Source organism: Aedes aegypti, chromosome 1 (assembly GCF_002204515.2).
Source record: "Aedes aegypti strain LVP_AGWG chromosome 1, AaegL5.0 Primary Assembly, whole genome shotgun sequence".
Lineage (NCBI taxonomy): Eukaryota > Metazoa > Arthropoda > Insecta > Diptera > Culicidae > Aedes > Aedes aegypti.
Genome location: NC_035107.1, coordinates 248,257,055 through 248,274,446, shown reverse-complemented (window position 1 = coordinate 248,274,446; position 17,392 = coordinate 248,257,055). Strand labels below are relative to the sequence as shown.

The following is a 17,392-nucleotide window of genomic DNA, read 5'->3' as shown; positions in this document are numbered from 1 at the left end:
TGCTCAGAATTTTTTTAGAGGTAAATGGGTGACCTCTGGCGATTTTTCTTTGCAAAAGCAAGTTTTCCTATAGTAAATCCCATACAAACTTTGAACGGCTGGCGCTAAAATATAGTTTCTCCGATCGTGCTGAAATTTTGCACAGTTCTTGTGGGACCTAAATGCAATCCAAAAAGTGGACTGGAGCGAGAATCTAAATTTTGTCCCACACTAGTGTTCAGTCCTCTAACTGCTCGTCATAATAATCAATGGAAAAGTGAACATACTCTTCTCATGTGAAATCTTCCCAGCTACAACGTGCCGTGCCAAATTCCCACCGGAGTTGGTTACCCGATCTTCTCTACGGTGACTCGTACCCCAGGCGGCACCACGGGGAGGTACGGATAGGAGTTACTGGACAAGAGGCTAAGGACCACAAATAGGGTCTATTTTAAGTTCAGTCTTTTACCACCCAAGAATTGCTAATATGTGTAGTGAAAATCCAGGGAAATTAACATTAAGAATTGTATGTATGTATGTATGTAGATAACCACCATCCTAGCTTGAGTATTGCTCTGCATGCGGTTCCACTGGATAGCAAGGTTAATATTCATTATTAACGCTCAACGCTCTGTCATCGTAATCATCGTCATCATCAAAACTTCAAAAGCAGTTTTTCTGTCTAAATCTAAAAATTATTCGATGAAAATGTGTTCACTGTGTTTTGGTTGGAGAATAGAATACAGTGAACACATTTTCATTGAAATTTTCATGATTTTGCATGAAAAAACTGATTTTGAAAATTCCGAAATCAATGACGGATCCTGCCCCCTTAATGTGTGTTCATATTATCGTTGTATGAAGGACCAAAAGGGGTTTGGTGGACCTGTAAGCAGAAACACTTAGAGTAAAGTGGGGCAAAAGTTCGAGTGGGGCAAGAGTTTCTTTTTAAGATTTCTAGCTCAAATCAAATCAAAACTTAGAAATGTCATGGTGGTTCGAATGCTATTCAAGTAAGAGACTTTCACTCCAAATATCATAAAAATCGATTGAGATTTGGAAAAGTTATGGCTATTTGTTGTTTTTCGACGTAAATATTGTAATATTTGGTCAAACTTTCGATGCATGGAACCAAATGAAGATCAAATCTTTTTCAATATTTTATGTAAGGGCGTTTCTAGTAGAGATGGTCGGGTTTCACATTTTTCAAACCCGAACCCGACCCGTACCCGACTTATTTTATTTCTTTAAACCCGGACCCGACCCGAACCCGAGACTGTAATTGAAAAGCAAACCCGAACCCGACCCGAACCCGAAAAATTTTCGCTGTTCAAACCCGAACCCGACCCGAAACCCGAAAAAGTTTTCTAAGAAAAACCCGAGTAGAACCCGAGTTTGAAAAGATTTTAAATTCATCGTTTCTGATGCATAGGGAAGCTTTTAGGTTGTTACTCTGTTCACCATTCTCACCAAACCCGACCCAAACCCAACTAAACCCGACTTTTTTCAAGCCCGAACCCGACCCGTACCCGATAATTTTGTAGCCTTCAAACCCGACCCGAACCCGAACCCGAAAAAATTTAAATTTTCAAACCCGAACCCGACCCGAACCCGTCGGGTTCGGGTTCGGGTCGGGTTTCGGGTTTGAAAACCCGAAACCCGACCATCTCTAGTTTCTAGGCCTATCATAAGGATGCTTTGACGTGGATTAGATTTTCCATAAATGGTTGGAATCAATTTTTGGCCCATAGCGGGGCAAAAGTTCGAATCTGCGGGGCAAAAGTTCGACCCATGTATAAACCCACGGAATTTTTTTCAAATTTCCTGAAATCTACATATTATCTTCAAATTTAGCGAAATTTGCCTGATCGTACGAAAAATGTCACAAAAATTTTACATTTCCCTTAGTTTTGCGAAAAACTGGTATTTTTTGGGTGTATTACAATTAACCCTGTTTTGGGCATTTTTGATGAAAATTTAGTGTGCATTTTTCGGCAAACATAAGTTTACGGCTGGTGAAAAGTATGCCTGGCATAAAAGTATTGATATTTTGTGTTTTAGCCAACGAACTTTTGCCCCACACTAGATTCGAACTTTTGCCCCACCGGTGGGGCAAAAGTTCGAATAAGACAATCAATTTTGAAACTGTTATAACTAAAAATGGGTAAATATTTTGACACAAGTTTGTTCAGCAAAGTCATAGCCAATATGATGAAGGTTCGCTGTATGGTATTTGTTTTGTTTCATCTGCTATTATTTTCCTGGAAACTTTGATTATACCACTAAGGTCGAACTTTTGCCCCACCTTACTCTACACGAAACACGCGAGAGGTTCTCCCTTCCAAACAGTATAATCTAACGAATGTAATAATGAGAATCGCATTACTTATTAAGCTTTCCATTAGATGGTTTGTTATAAGAAGGGCGCGTCAAATCCATTGCAACTGTTAGAGATACTTCGGCTGGCATTCCACTCCAGTGATGCCCTGATGCACTCTCCCAATTATCAACAGATTGTAAATCGAAATAAATGTAATAAGATACATGAAATGGAAATTATGTCAATATATGGATGATATAGATGTTCAAAGGTAATTATATAGATGTAGGGTAGGTGTACCAGTTATGGACATAGTGGTTCCCTATTTCGCCATACGCGTTTACTTGAGTGTCTTCACAATTTGAAAGATTTAAGATATATCTTGTTGTCAAAACATTCAAAAAGATTAAAAATGTGAAAGTTATCAAAATGACCATATAGGGAATCACTATGGCCATAACTGGTACACTTTCCCTAATGCAGGAAATTGTTACATAAAACTTTTTTAAGTGAAGTACGGACTTTAAAAGTAAAGTGCTCAAGTAAAATTTAAATCCTAATTACCAAAGTAATTTTGACAGCTAATCCAGTAGGAGCGAAATGTCACTTTACCTTACAAAATAATCGAGTGGAACATCATCTCCATCGGATTTTAACGGCAGGCGTTACCGACGTTACGAAATCTATTAGAAAATCTAATGAAAAAATCTACAGCCAACTTTATATATGTTCCGGGACAAATTGCTGTGAGTATTCCTGGAAGTAATTCTTGAGAAGTTTTGATTAAACCAAGACCAGTTGCATTGTGTTATACGGAACCTGCGATCACTCGTGATATAATCTGATTCAGAATTACCATAGGAATACGAAGTAATTCTTCGTTAATTTCTGAAAAACTATTTGCTCTTATTCCCACAATTATTTTGTGACATCACTCATAGAAGTATTTAGAGCAGATTATGAAAATTTTCTGAAAGGAGTTTTTTTTAAGAATTGAAATTCCAGCAATATGTTCGAACGCGTTTTTGCGCGATGGAATTTTTTTAAAGAAATAAATAAAGGTTATAAATAATTACAAAAGTTGATCCAATGAATGATCCTGTTGGGAATCGTCATCATTGGCGCCATAAACCAATTATTGAAAGCAGCACTAGTGATAGCAGCTTTAATGCTGTATTTAATTTTTTTATTATTAAACTAATTTAGAACCTAAGATTATACATACAATTTGGTGTATATTCCGTGCTTCCCAAGATTCGGCCTCCCAACATTTCGAGTACACTTTTCACCACTGACATCTCTATCACTCAGTGTTGCTAGTTTCACTCAAAATTCTACCACAACAGATCCTAAAAGATTTCTTAGTCTTGTAATAACGATTGGCATGAAAATGAGGGGGTTAAAAGCAAAGGGGTGTAAGTGACAAAAACCTTGTTATGGGAAAATTAACTTCAAAGTTTTTTTTTCGCAGTATTATATGCAAATTGTATGGGAGTAAAAACAGCTTTTAGGAATTATGTATTTTTTTTTCTGTTGAGCGGAAAAATGACTGAAAATATCGTTAAAAAGTTTGAAAACAGTAGAATTGTATTGTTGTACTTGTTATATTTAATGTACTTAGTTCAAAACCGACCAAAATATCACTTACTCCCTTTTGCGTTTGTACCCCTCAAATATTATCACTTTCAATTTCCAGCCTGGGATTCGATAGGGTTAAACATTTTCTTAGCTTCACTATGCACAAAATATTTACCTACGTTTGTCCTACCCATGGTTTCGAACGTGGACGCTGATCGAGAGTAATCTTGATATAAAGATTTTTTGGAAAACAAAATTTGAAATTGACAATGCTCTCGAAACTTTAATTAATTCCATTGTCGAAGCAATGGGCATTGCAATACCAAAATGTGAAGTAAAATTCGAATCCGTGATTATAGACGATGGTCATAAACACTTGATCCCTTTTTAAAAGGCAATTTCATCGCACTCGCGATCCTGCTATGAAAATTATATGGTATTGCTGTGTGCGTTTGAAATGCAAATATCAAATGCGGGAACACCAAATGCGGTAAGATTTTCAACAAGGAAGGCGAAGTCAAAAATCATTTTTCTTTGCTAGGTTGGCGGTGATATGGATCATGGTTGCTAAGTGTCCTTTGATTAGTTTGTGTTACCGCATTTGGAACGCATTCGAGCAAGATTTGCACGTCAAACGCAAACAGCAATATAGGATTTGCGAAAAGAAATTGAAAAACGGTTTTATCAATTGAGAAATGAAAATTTTGAAGTTTTACCAAATTAGGAACACTATCATTGCCTAGCTCAGAACACCTGAATATAAGAAATTAATTTTGTATTCATCCTTTAAAGTATTGATGATACTAATAAAGACATGAAAAAAATAATAGAAGCTTCAAATTTGTTCTATTGGTCACTTGCTTGTGGCGATCAAATTTTCAGCGTGAATGACAAACTGGTTCTCCAGATTTGTACTTTTGAAGATTTGAGATGTGGTTTCGATTCTATTTCTACTTGTTCTTTGCATTGAGTCCTCACTGGATCACTGGAACAAAGCCTGCTGCTCAGATTCTTCTTCAAGCAATCCTTGAACAATTTACACAGTACAGTTAAATAAAATTGCTAGGATTTGTTAGTTTTGATATTCACACATTTTGGTTTTTTATTTTTTTACAGTTTTAAATATTCATAATCTTTGCCCATAAATTTACGTTTGTTGCTATATTTCTCTTCATAAGTTCAATTTTAATCGCATAAAAGTACCCAAAACATTCAACCTTTGCCTACCCCCTCAAAACGCACAAACACAGAAATCGAAAAGTACTTCCCCTTTGAGTAATCCTTTTGCTGCAGCGTTTTTCGTAGAAGCCAGTTCATGCATTTAGTATGTTTGAAATTTAAACATTTTTCGTACGTAATTTTAAGTATTCTACATTCTCTAGGCACACGACATAAGTATACCACTACAGAGCGCAACCCCTTCCGACTTTTCCGAATCAGACTATTTTTTTCTCGGAAAGAGATTCAACTAGTGATTATTTTTCTTTTTCTTTCATTTTCTTCCTTCGTCGTCGCATATCAACGCCATCATCATCGCACCGTCGCCAAAATCAGCTGGAGAATTCTGGCGATCCGTTAGAGTTTAATAACCCGCAACAGTTGTCGTACTGGACGTGTGTATATTTTCTCATAGTTACTATGTCAACAGTAGGTTACGGCGATGTTTACTGCGAAACCGTGCTCGGCAGAACGTTTTTAGTATTCTTTTTACTAGTCGGTTTGGTAAGTAGCAAATTTCCCTTCTATTGCCCATTTTTACTCTACTCTACTTCGGTTTTCTCTAACTTCAATAAACTGTAAGCGAGTGTTAGAAATACTTTTATGTTAAAATATTCTGCGCTATCGGTACGCTGTTTAAAAACTACGAACAATTAAATATTTAGGTTAAGTTGTTGAATAAGCGCCTAAATTCAGCTTCAAAGCAGCAACATCTGCACGGTACCGAGAAAAAAGTCAACCGCCATCTGTTATCGAATTTAGGAAGCTGCGAAACATTTAGAGCTACCACAATTGGCAACACTCATCGAATGCGTATTAGAAAACTAAAACTGCTTCGTAACTTTCCTACCGCTTCAAATTCTACTTATGTGTTACCCCTGTTCGTTTATAATTACGAGTGATGGTAAAGTGCCACACGTCGATGACGTCAGCATTTGCCAATAGGATCCTAAATTGAGCTTAAGTGCCGCGCATCAGTTGGTAAACTGTGGCGAAACTTAGAAGGAATTTCAAATGACACTCGGCTCTCAGATCGCTGAAAATTTCCCATGACATTCATTTGAAATTCGTTCGGGTTGGCTTCCTCGCGAAACACCAGGACCGTTCCCCCATAGTTTTGTACACCGTTTCTTTCCGTTTGTATAGTTTCTTAAGTGCTAAGTTTTGTGTGTCCATATTTCAACAACGACTTCATTTCCTGAAAGTGCTACCGAAATCGTACCAAACCCGGAAAATAAACCTAATATTCCTGTCGAGAGAGCCATGCAGCTTTTTTGTAGAAGATTGCGTGGAGCACGCATACACACGTGTCCACGCTCTTTCTCTCTCTATCTCAATGTTTCACTCCGCACTGTATTCCCGAAACGTGGAAACGCTATAATTATTTTATCAAGCCTTGAGATTTAACCGAAAAAAAAAAAATAATTTTATCATTTGCTTTAGCTAACCATAGCTCGGTTCTAGTAACGATAAATTTTAGTTGGATTATTTTTTTTTATTTTTCAGTTTTACCCAGTTTTTGGCTTTATTGAGGCAAAGCTTTGCAGAATAAATATAAAACATAAAGTTTTTTTTATGATTTGCTTGGGGTGGTGACAAAGCCGAAATAAAGACATAGTAGTCGGGCTCAGAGTGGGTACCACTTCTAGTACTACATTCAAGCCCTTGGTACTACACTCGGTAACCCAGTTTGACAGATCGCAGTACACTATTCACGAAATTTTAGATTTTGCTTTTTTACCTCATGTGCCATAAAATTGGTAACTGAAAGGGACATGAAGGTCTTTATTTCGTCTTCGATGGCAACTTTTATTGAAACGTACGTATATAGTCCATAGTTCGATTCTGGGGAGCTTTGTTGGATTAACATTCGCTTTTTCATTTTTTATAAGTGTAATATAATGTTCGAGGAAACATTTCGTTTATTTATTTCAGAGTAGGGATGCTGACCAAATATATTTCTATTTCTGAAGATTTTCAAGTGATAAAGGTGCTCCGATCCAGATTATGAATCTGGATGCAATTTTATAGTTTTACGGTTCGTGATTCAAATTCAGAAGGGCACAAGAATTTTTGGTTTTGGTACTTTCGAAAAATAAGCCGTACCATCCACATACAAAACTTTTTTAGGCCACTCGGGAAGCCATTAGGAATGGAAATACCCAAAAAAACTCCTATGCCAATATTGGAGCAGCTAATTTCAGCTCATCCCCTTTATATTGTATTGCTACTGGTAACCGTTAGGGGGAATCCCCCAGTACCGGACACTTAAGCCACTAAATTCATAATTCGAAAAATATTGATTTGATGGGCTCGTGTTACCCATTTATGATAAATATTATCATTTTTATAGTGTGCAAAAATAAATTTGAAAATATAAATATGAATTTTGACATTGAGTTTTGATGATGTATTTTAGTACCAAATTGATCGATCTTGAAAGGTGGCACCCAATACCGGACACGATCTGGAATTGCCTCGAATTCTGTAAATTTGAACATCATTGAATGTCTACACTATAGAAATAGTTTCAATTCAATGCATTTGCAACATTTACAAACATAATTTGAGTTTTTCTTAGTTTGCAAGATGCCTATCAAAAACCTCTTTCATATATGATGAAAAATAGCACATTTTACGATGTTGTTATGAATGTTCATTCTTCCTAATTTTATTGCATGTTTGATACCATGGTCGACGGAACCCATGAAAAATGAAAGTATTTTGAGACACTGATGCAATAATTACAAAGATATCATATAACAAATCAAGCTGTCCGAAACTAAGGGACAGGAGGTGCTTAACCAAAATTGAAATTTGTCCATATTTACTTCAATTATGGTACAAAATACATTCATACTATCAAATTAGGATTGTGTTCGATCATGCTTGCGGGATCCAAAGTATTTTTTCGTATTCAAAATAATTACTAAATAGGCTCAAAATTAAGAAAATACGTCAATTTTTTAAAGATTTTCAAACTTTTCTACTTTTTTTTTACAAAGGGATGCATATTTCAAGGATGTGTTATTCTACGCAAACATTAGTCTACATAATAGCTTTCTTTTCTACTAATACACCATCTTGATTGGACCATGATTTCTCAATGTTTCGACTTTGTCCGGTATTGGGTGCTGTCCGGCACTGGGGGATCTCCCCCTATAATTGTTTCAAAGCAAATGGAAATACCCATGCTCATGCCGCTGCGGGTAACTCCTATTCCGTTTCTTCTTTAACCGAAAATTTAATCAGAAAATGTACCTACCTCTAGTAACATGCCTCTCTCTGATTTTGATTTTTTAATTGAACCACAGATAACAGATGTTTATGCTAGAACAAAAAAATCTGAAAACCTGTGTAAATATTCAAATTGAAACTCCTTGCAATCACTAGCGCCGCCACACAGCGAATTGCGTCAATCAGTGGTGAATATCAGTATCTTGAAATATTTCATATTCACCACTGACATCGTCATGGGAACTTAGCGATGACAGCGCCACCACAATGTTGCTACTTGTGTTGCCATTCAAAATTACCATTAATTGGCTTACACAGTTTTACAATCGGACTTCAACGTCTGTTATCTGTGATTGAACTATTGAACCAAATGATTGATGTTATGTTCGAAACCACCACTATGGTTGAAGCAGTGGTGTAAAATTTACTAGTCAAATTGTTTCTCTGATCACTTCAATAAATTAGATACGTGTACCAGTATACTGACAAAACATTAGTTGAATCTGTTAGGTATTCGCTAAGCGATGAGAGTTTTAGTATTGTTGCTTTCATTCAGGCCTATACGGGTTAACATTAGGAGCCCCACGATCAAAAATGTAACGCGGAGTCCCGGAATCAAAAACAACAATATAGATTATCGGTTAAATCCCAGTGATGGCTGATTTCGACAGCTAAACTTGTAGTGCTTTGAATTTGTATGCTATAAGTTTGGTAACTCCGGCAATTATTTTGAATGTAAATTGAACTACATTTTGATACATTTGGTTTCGATCTAGATTACTTGTAACTGAACTGGATCATTATTATCTTTTATTGTGAATATCTTAGTTCAAAACTTTTCTTCTGCAATATTGTTCAATGAGACTTTGATATTTTTTCGAAATAAATTTGCTTGTATGAGTGCAGTAAACATGGAGCTATACATTTTTAATTACACTCAAAATTGATATTACTGAAAAGAATTAAGAAGTACCTTTTTTCTCAACTTTATGCCTATGAACCAAAATATAAAGCAATGCCATGTGGTTTCGACATTTTTTGAATGCAGTAGTCCAGATAACATTTTTTATTAATAATAGAAATTCGACATTCGAAATTTATTTTACTAAAAAAAACTTCAAAAAATTCCTAGGTTTTCAACCTGGTTGCAATTTTCCGGTGAATCAGAATTAAAATCTACGAAATATAGTTTTCAACATTAAATTTCTAGTTAAATTCCTGTGTTTAATATAAAATAGACATTTTTTATTACACTTAAAACTTCAACAACTAAAAACAAGAAAACCACTATTTACATATATGATGCGTTTATTCGATAAAAAATCAAAATAATCCATGTTCTAACTTTCATATTGCATATATCCTCTTAGTGGAGTGACTTTCAAAATTTCCACAGCAAAGTATCAAAACACTTTTCAAAATGAACGTACACTTAAAAGTTCTCTAAAAGGACAGTCTATCTTAAGTTATCGAACTAAATACACTTCCTGGTTTTATCTGGTATGCCTTATAGCACAAATCAAACAATGCAACACCATTTCAAGCGATGAAATATGAGATTTTGTGATAGTTTTAAAACTCTAATTGCAATAAGAAACAATTTATTTGAATAAAATCAAAGTTCCCTTCAAGTAAACCAATTTTTTAAACCTGTTTACCTGTGAACCACACTTAAACCCGGTAAATGTAGTTTTTTTTTTCGAATTAAATTAAGGAAGCCCAGTGAACATGTTCAGGCAGAAATAGAAAACCCCTATTTTTTAATCTTGATTGCCTATAGATCCCAATTTAAGGTGAAGACATATTTTTTTTATACATTAATTTTAATATGAAAGACTTGTTTATATGTTCGAGCAGAAACCAAAAATTCGAATTACACCTATAATTTATTTTACTGGAAAAATTATGAACACCCCTATTATATAATCTTTTACAGGTTAATCGAAATTTATAGCGAAGACATGTAATTTTTCTACATAAATTGGCTTGAAGAAATCTAATAAACATATATGTGTTAAAACCAATTTTTTTATTACACTCAATTTTTTTCACTAAAAATTACGAAAACTTTACTTTTAACAACTGTCTATTTTTTGTAAATCTAAATTTAATGCGATGACTTGTCAAAATTGTTAAGTCTTCGCCTTGAGTTTTGATCTACAGACAAGTGGGCTTGAAAAAAAAAGAATGTTTCTTAGAATGAATCTAATCTTAAATAACTGTATATGCTCTTGGACATCTTAGAGATTGCTTTGAATGTTGCTTTTCAAGTTATCGGACTCGGAAACTAGGATTTCTCTTAGTTTTATTAACTACAATGTAATAAAAAAATATCCTGCTCTAGCATGTGTACCTGATGTTTATAATCAATTTTATGTCGAAAAAAAATGCATGTCATAGCAATGAATTTTGATCGACGGGCGAAGAGGTTAGAAAACAAGGCTTTTAATAGTTTTATAAGTTAAACAACAAAAGTTTTCAATAATAATTACTATTTCTTCTCGGACATGTTCAGTGGTTTTCTATAACAGAATTGAAGTTGAAAAAACTACATGTCGTCTTTTCGAGATTGGATTTACAGCAAACAGTTGTAATAATTGGGGTTCAGCTTAGTTTTTTTTCTGTAAGATAAATTTTGAGTATGATCAAAAATTCCTATTCTATCCTAAACATGTACCTTGAAATTCTTAAACCAAGTTGCGTGTATGTAGTTGCTTTTAATTATTTTTTACTGGCAATACTGTGAAATAAGTATTTCCGTAGTTTTCAGTAAAACAAATTTTGAGAGTATTCAAAAATGTACTATTTCTGCCCAAACGTATACATTGAATTTTTACAAAAAATCATGCCACAAAAACTACATCCATAGCTTTGGATATTGTTTTACAGTCAAACGGGAATTAAATTTAAGGTTTTTCGTAGGTTTAAAGTAAATTAAATTTTGAGTGTAATCCAAAATTTGTATTTCTGCTCAAACATGTTCATTGGACATGTAGAATCCAGTTTATGCCGAAAGAACTACATGCCATCTCTCTGAAATTTGATTTATATGCAAACAGGTTAAAATATAGGAACTCTTGCATTTTTTAATCAAAATAAGTTTTAGGTGTGATCTAAAATTTTTCTTTCTACTGAAAAATGTTCTCTAGTCTACAAATATAGACAAATGTCGAAAAAAATACATGTTATTGCTTTAAATCTTCGTTAAAAGGCTAACAGCTAAGAAAAAGGGTTTATTTGATTCTTTTTAGTAACTTAAATTTTGAGTGTAATCAAAAAAATATATTTCTTCTCAGACATGTTTCCTGCAATTCTGCTAACAAATTTGTGGCGGTAAAATGTCAAAATTGTATCATCGAACAACATGACAGAGGGACGTTTTATCCAGAACTTTCCTACCAAGTGATTAAACTGATCTAGATCAGTTATAGGTTATTTAGTTCAAATTTAAAGGGATTAAAATATAGTACAACTTAGTCCAAAATACTTTGTTGAAGATTCCAAACCTCTAGCATGCATATACAGAGCACCAAAGATTTTGGGAGTTCTTCAATAAATCGCAAAATATTTTTTGCTTCACATGTATTATGTGTCTATGTAACAAGGGTCATTCGGGTTCGAAAACCCTTAAATTATAACATTTGCGGTAAAGTTTTCTACGATTCTAATGCCGCTTCGATTCGCGGAAAAACTGTTTTGGTTTAATTGCTCTTGGGGAAATTTGAACACCCCTAAGAACATTTTTTTCTTACCGTACTATACTATAGAATATGGACAAGAGATGCTGAGATATGGCTGATTGAACCACAGATAACAGATGTTTATGCTAGAACAAAAAAAATCTGAAAACCTGTGTAAATATTCAAATTGAAACTCCTTGCAATCACTAGCGCCGCCACACAGCGAATTGCGTCAATCAGTGGTGAATATCAGTATCTTGAAATATTTCATATTCACCACTGACATCGTCATGGGAACTTAGCGATGACAGCGCCACCACAATGTTGCTACTTGTGTTGCCATTCAAAATTGCCATTAATTGGCTTACACAGTTTTACAATCGGACTTCAACGTCTGTTATCTGTGATTGAACTTTAAGGTACAACTGATATTTAATCGTGGGGCTCCTAGTGTTACGCACGTTTGAACTGATTTATAAATAAGAAGTTGAAAATACATAACATTATTTCCGCGACTCATGTCATTCTAATACATAATCTCCCATTCAATTGTTTTAACTTAGTTTACGAACTTTGTAATAGAAGGAACGTAAATTGAATTTACGTAAAAAAGACTTCGTGAACTGCTAGAAAAAGCTTGAAGTTTTTAGAATGAAATGCTTCTATTACTCATAGCGAGGACGTGAACAAATTGTTATTCAAATTATTATTGGATTTTCCATAAAAATGTTTGGCAGATTTTCTATAGGATCTTTTGTTTTCTTTAGATTTCTTTTAGAACTCCTATTTAAATCTTTTTTCATATAATTTGGCAAATAGTGGAACAGCAACTGAGACATGAATATTTTCGTAGAACATTTTCCGTTTTATTACGGTTTTACTACAAATTTAAATTTCCCAAATGTTAAACGATTTTTACCATTGGCGCTATTACTATAAAATGTATCTTGTTGTTGAAAAATAGGAGTCAAAAACTGCATTTTAGCATTAAAAATTGGACGTACTAATGAATACATGTCAAATAGACTAACTACGGCCCAGATAGCCGTTGCGGTAAACGCGCAGCTATTCAGCAAGACCAAGCTGAGGGTCGTGGGTTCGAATCCCACCGGTCGAGGATCTTTTCGGGTTGGAAATGTTCTCGACTTCCCAGGGCATAGAGTATCATCGTATCTGCCACACGATATACGCATGCAAAAATGGTCATTGACAAAGTAAGCACTCAGTTAATAACTGTGGAAGTGCTCATAAGAACACTAAGCTGAGAAGCAGGCTCTGTCCCAATGGGGACGTAACGCCAGAAAGAAGAAGAAGACTAACTTTGGCCAATGTTTTCTACACATCATAAGCTAAACTTTCGAGTCAAAAAGTTATCAATCAACGATCTGCAGTAAAGTTTACATAACTGTGTTGTCATTATGAGCTTTTATTGGTTTTTACCACCGATAAAAGCCAATGGTGATTTAACTTTGGAAATAACTATGTTGTATTCCATTGAAATTTGATATATTTTTTCAAAATTTTAATTCTTACATTTGAAAGGGGCTTGATGACAAAAAAAAAATGAGTGAGTTGAACCGCTTGCAAAAATGAAAACGGTCGAAAATTTTCTTAGATTGATATAAGATGGCTAAAACAGAGAGGGCTTGAAAAAAATTAAAAGTATTAGAGAATCAAAAAAGTCTCTTTTTCAATAAATTTATTTATGATAATATTCTGGTCAGCATCCGTCTCTAAGCCGTTGCATGTATTCCCATTAACGCGTCGCCGAGCTATATTCGATAAAATAGCCATTTTCTTTACCGTATTATTTCATCACTATTGCATGTTTGTGTTTATGCTGGCTGCCGCATATTTTATTTTAATTATTTCTTGGTTTTCCCATTTGTTGAGATTTTGATAATTTCAAATGTTTCCATACCTATGTAAATATATAAAACATAATATATTAGACTAAGCTTCTAACGAGCTTTTCGCTTAAGAATTAATTAAAACATCCAAGCAAATCACAAAAAAAGTTAGTTGATAAGTATCAGCGCGAACTACCCAACTATAATATCCGCTTTGAAGTCGAACAGTTTGAATAAATTTGAATTCTCATAAGGAATACCTGAAATTGACCAAATACCTCCTTCAAATTTCTAGGCAATGTTTGCCAGCAGTATACCCGAAATTATTGAACTCGTTGGTAGCGGTTCAAAATACGGCGGAGAGCTAAAACGCGAGCAAGGAAAGAGGTAGATTCCCCCATGCAATGTTTCTCTTCTCTGAACTACTAAATAGCCCATTCTCCAGTTTTCGAATGTTTTTTTTCCACTTTAAATTCGCAACAAAGCAACAACTCCATCTTTTTTGGTACGCCCATTTGTTTTTCGTTCGACTGCTTTTGTTTTTGGACTCCTCATCTTATTCCATGGTCGGTTACGATTTGCGTTGGTCCTGTTAGTTTATTTTTGAATAATTCACAGATTTTCATTTTGTGTCAATTAATTTTGAGATCATCAACTACTCGTTCTGCGATACTTAATAATCCTGAAATCCCTTTAATGTTTTAACGAAATGACATAACAACCACATTCATTATTTTCTACGTTGAAGCAGAAACTCGCTTTAACTTACGTAGCTATCAAATATTAAAATTTCTCTCGAAAGTATCCTTTGGGAATATTTTCGTGTTTGATAATATCTCTTACTAGGGAATCATCGAATCATTGTAGGTGGTTCCATCTGAATTTCACTCGAAACTACCATCTGCGACAACGGTAATCCCTTTGTGTAATAGTTTTTTTTTGCGAAAGGAGAATTTCCATTTGCCAGTTTGACACCATATGTGTGGTGACAGCGCGATTTTATCATACGTTACAGCAACGTCAAATGTACAATCCCCCAGGTGTTAGATGATAGAGATAGTGAATAGCCACGCGAAGCAATCCTGAGCTGTGACAAATCGTGTAGCTTTCAGCAAGAGCAAACAGTACTCGCGATCACCCCTAGCGATAGACTTTGATACCTTTTTTTTCATTACTATTATATCGTTGTCACACTTTTTGTAGAACTGCATATTGATTGAAATAGATTGCCATTATGATGTACGTAAATTTTAAAATTATATTTAATTAAAAAAAAACAGAAATAACTTGAAGCAAGTTGCGTTAATCCCAATACTGTTAGATTTTTAGCACAACAGGAATGCAACCAACAAGAGTACATACATAATTCAGACCAACAGCTGATAGGACGGAGAAAAGCATAAGCCTGAGTTGTCAAAATTTTGGTTCGACTTCGAAAGTTATCAGCTGCGATCACTCACTAGTCAGAACACCACATTCCACACTAGACACGCATTCCACATTTCCGGGTTCAACATTTTCAAATTTGTTTTTCCTATTACAAGTGTAGTGCACATCAAACTATAGATGCAATCGTTTTGCCATGTATCGATGTATTTTTTCTTCGTTGTCCAATCGATGTTTAGAAGTTAGCGTTCTTATGTGAGACTGTGCAATGCTTAACTCGGTAGAGCAGTTGCAGTTGAGTTTTCATTTTGGATGAAATAATAGTTTATTTGATTTGGTTTCTCATTCGAAAAAATGTAAAAGTTTGCGTTTAATATCGAATTTATCTTACGTTACTGCTACTTTAGTGATAAATTCCTGTGCTGGATGATTCATAATCCGAATCTGATGAGTTTGAATCCCTTCGGTTTCTTGGATATACGCCTTGTTATAAAACGCCAAAATTTGAAGGGTTTCTACATGAAGTTTGTTAAACAGTTGAACGTCGCGATGATGCCGACGGCAAGATTAGGAAGCAAATGATATATCACACTATTATTCCAAAATCTTCTAGCTTTAGTTGTGTACGCTAACAAAGCAGTATAAACGAGTGGATTAAATTAGTAAAAAATATAAACATTGTTGGACGTCAATTTCCAGTGGCCCAGGACGCAAATTTACCAGGGAATATTTGTGTATGCATTTAGAGCTTTAGAATGAATCTTTTGGCAAAACCTGTCTTCTACATTAAAAAGCCCTGTGTCTGTTTGCAATAATAGGTCCTTTATTTCAATTCTCATTAGTAGAAATTATATTCTACAGCTCTTGAATTAACCTTTTTAGCAATTTGTCAAAATCAACATAGAGTGGTCCACAAAAACTGATTTTATAACTTTACCTACCTTGTACACCATAGCCGGGCGTGTTTTAGAGCCCATCTTCGTCGGTCTTTGGCGATTCTTCTCCAGTTGCCTCGAACGTTAAGGGTCGCCAGGTCCTCTTCCAGCGTATTTGTGGTCTTCTATGAAGTCGCCTACTTCTACCTGGATCTCTGCTGAATATTATTTTCGCAATTCACTTCCTCCCGACATTCGCACTAAGTGACCATTTCACTGAATTTTATTGTATTTCTCAAGTAATCAAATAGCATTTTAGTTTACCCCGCCTGCTAATACAATGCTATTATACAGCTGGCATGACTTATATTAGCCGTATAATAGCCCTATAAGCCCAAAAAGACAAAATAGCGGGCTAGTGGTTATTTGGGTTTACACGCTTAGTAACATTTGCATCTTTATACACTTTATATAACTCGTGCGTCTGCGCCACATACCATTTTCTAGTTTCCCACCGAGTAGTGCCCGCTTCGTGCCCGTGGATACCTACCGGAAGAATTAATGTTTTAAACAGGACGAATTTTGTTTCCGTTGTGGGACCTAAGCTACCTATAACCATGTACTTCGTTTTGTCCGAATTAATGGTCAGGCCTATCCTCACTGTCTCTCCTTTCAAATGCACGGCCTCCTCCATTGGCTTGCGTCGATTCCAATAAGCTTGATAGCGCCCGCAAAGTCCTGGAGCATGTGCGATCGTGTGAAGCACCCTCGATTGCAATGTTGGACAGTAAATTTGGAAACGGGTTGACACCTCGTCTGCAATCTGCACACTTGATTTCGAACCATCCAGCGTTAGCACGTATCAGCCTCATTTGTTTCACCGGAACACCATGTTCAGACATGTTTCGCCACAGGCTTTTTTCGTTTCATTGAGGCGTATGCCGTTTTGAAATCAATAAGCATATGGTGAGTCTTCAAAGTTTTAGTACATTTTTAGAGCTCTGGTTCAAGCACTGCATGTCAGCTTATGGCGTTTTCGTTTATTGCTGGAGCGTACCTAGTTTCGCCCTGGATCCGCACTAACAGTTGTCGAACCGTTTTTTATTTGATCGTGTCGGACCCGGTTTTGCGATCCAACCTAAGCAGGCTCCAACTGTCAAAAATTGATTGTTTACATTTTAGTAATTCTCAAAATTAACGATTATAGAAACATAATAGTAACAAGAGATGTTTACGAAAGCATTCGACATTATCCATTAAATTATTATT

General features: G+C 35.2%; 1 protein-coding gene across 50 annotated transcripts in view; it reads left to right on the top strand.

Annotated features, from left to right (window-relative positions):
- The window catches only part of LOC5578934 (calcium-activated potassium channel slowpoke), a 226,985-nt gene that overhangs the window by 68,337 nt on the left and 141,256 nt on the right, over positions 1-17,392 (top strand). For 31 of the 50 annotated variants that reach the window (XM_021837453.1, XM_021837454.1, XM_021837461.1 and 28 more), the window contains exon 6: positions 5,432-5,599. In XM_021837453.1, the coding sequence (XP_021693145.1) occupies positions 5,432-5,599 (168 nt within the window). Of the gene's footprint in view, positions 1-5,431; positions 5,600-14,157; positions 14,250-17,392 lie in introns of all 50 variants that reach the window. The other 19 variants (XM_021837496.1, XM_021837463.1, XM_021837468.1 and 16 more) reach the window with 1 other exon arrangement.